General features: G+C 38.0%; 1 protein-coding gene across 1 annotated transcript; it reads left to right on the top strand.

The window, feature by feature from the left end:
* The first annotated feature begins 377 nt into the window (after positions 1 to 377).
* On the top strand, positions 378 to 1,349 carry LOC139193479 (uncharacterized mitochondrial protein AtMg00810-like). The gene has a single exon (XM_070816505.1). The coding sequence runs from the start codon at positions 378 to 380 to the stop codon at positions 1,347 to 1,349; it is 972 nt and encodes a 323-aa protein (XP_070672606.1).
* The last annotated feature ends 1,089 nt before the right edge of the window (positions 1,350 to 2,438 follow it).

Genomic DNA, 2,438 nt, shown 5'->3' with positions numbered 1-2,438 from the left:
GAAAGCTGCTATGGCAGAAGAGCTTCAAGCTCTTCATGAAAACAATACCTAGACTATAGTAAAACTTCCCAAAGGAAAGAAGGCTGCGGGAAGTCGTTGGGTATACAAGACCAAATTCCATTCAGATGGCACGATTGAAAGGAACAGGGCTCGTTTGGTTGCTCGAGGATTTACTCAAACCTATGGAGTGGATTACAAGTAGTCATTTGCCCCCGTGGCAAAGATGAACATTGTGCGGGTTCTGTTATCTGTTGCCATTAACAATGCATAGCCGTTTTTTTGAAATGGATGTTAAAAATGCTTTCCTGCATGGTGAGCTTGAAGAAGAAGTTTTTATGAAACTGCCTTCAGGTCATCCTTAAACAAACAATCCAGAAATGGTATGCAAGCTTCATAAATCCATTTATAGTCTCAAGCAAAGTCCACGTGCATGGTATGCCAAGCTCAGTCATGTTCTAGAAAGAGTTGGTTTCTGTCGGAGCAATGCTGATTCTTCCTTATTTATGCGTTCAAGCACATCGGGTGAACTTGTGGTGCTTATTTACGTTGATGATCTCATTGTAACATGTGATAATATGCCAGAGATTAGTGCTCTTAAACTATATCTCAATCACAAGTTTGCTATCAAAGATCTCGGCATTCTTAAATATTTTCTAGAGATCGAGATGGCACACTCTCACGAGGGTTGTTTTTTAAATCAATGCAAGTATGTTATTGATCTTCTTCATGAAGCCAACATGACAGATTGTAAACCTGCTCGCACACCTTTGAATAGTAACTTGAAGCTGCAATCTCACGGTGATCTTATTCCCAATATAAAGTACTATCAGAGATTGGTCGACAAACTCATTTATCTAACTATCACTCGTCCTAATATAGCATATGCCGTGAGTCTTGTTAGCCAGTTTATGCATGCTCCAAGCATGGATCACATGAAGATTGTTCATCGTGTACTTCGCTATCTGAAGGGCTCCATTGGTAGAGGGATTATCATGCGCAACAATAATCACACTCGTATCTTAGGATATACAGATGCAGATTGGGCGGGGAACGCTCTCGATCGTAAGTCTATCACTGGTTTCTGCACCTTCGTAAGAGGTAACCTAGTCATCTGGAAGAGCAAGAAACAAAGCGTGGTTGCGCGCTCTAGTGCAGAAGCAGAATACCGTGCTATGGTTTCAACTGCTTGTGAACTTATTTGGCTTAAAAATCTGTTATTGGACTTAGGGTTTCCTCATCAGCAACCTATGTCTCTCTACTGTGATAATCAAGCTACGATGCACATAGCATCAAACCCTATCTTCCATGAGCGAACTAAACACATTGAAGTTGACTGCCACTATGTTTGAAATCAAGTACAGTCCAAGGTGATTGATACACACTTCCTTCGTAGTCATGATCAACTTGCAGATATCTTCACAAAAGGATTACCGTTTGCTACTTTTCATCATCTCTTGTCCAAGCTTGGCTCAATCGACCCGTTTGATCCAGCTTGAGGGGGAGTATTGGAAGAAGATCTAGTCTAGTTATTTGTCACTTACCCTAGCTGGTAGGTAGCATGGGTGTATGCATGGAGGTGTTGTTTAATACCTTGAGTATGGCTGTCATTCTCACTAAAGTATGGTTGTCATTCCTCTAATTCAAGGGACTGCTGATCATGCTTTAGTTGTTAGGTGATTAGGCGTAAATCAAGGAAGAAAGATTGTTTTGTGTTCCTTGTTTTTCTCTTCTCCCCATGCTCATTTATATGAGCTATCTTTGTACTTTATTTCTTCATAATAAAAAGTACACCTTTAAATTCCAATACCTTGAAACCTTTCTGCCTTTGGTTTGACCGTTCTTTTCTTATATGGCTTTAGTTCGATGGTTCTTTTCTTATCCTGTGAAAGGAGTTAAAAGGCTATTTCTTTTAAGTATTTTGTTTGAGAATGATGATTCCTTTCTCCCATCTGCGCTCTGAATTGCACAAGAATTCTTATTTGTTTGTTTAGAAAAGTAAAATTAATTATAGTAAATCCCAACGTAATTGGGACTAACTCCTAGAATCTAGTTTTGGACTTCTAATCTATGGTGTTTAAAATTTTAAGCAACTATCATTCGTAGGTTTTGTGAAATAATAAATTAATGAGTGCTTTGCCCATGTGGGAAAATACATATAAGAAAGTTTGGGTTTCATGCTCATTAACTTTTTCTACAGATATTGAGCTCTAAAAGATTGTGAGAGTTGTTCTTGTATTGTCACAATCAAGTTGAAAGAGTGAACTAAAGCTAAATTTTCCTTCTTTGATGAAATGTTTAATATTTTGAAACCGGTTGCTGAAGATTTGGAGTTAAAACACGATCTTTTAAGATACAACATGATTAAATTGCTTGAATATATATAATGTATATATGATGTATATGTGCATTGTCTATCTTCCTTGTCTCATGCATACGGT

This window comes from Malus domestica, chromosome 17 (assembly GCF_042453785.1).
Source record: "Malus domestica chromosome 17, GDT2T_hap1".
In the NCBI taxonomy this organism is placed as follows: Eukaryota; Viridiplantae; Streptophyta; class Magnoliopsida; order Rosales; family Rosaceae; genus Malus; species Malus domestica.
This window is presented reverse-complemented; position numbering and strand designations above follow the sequence as displayed.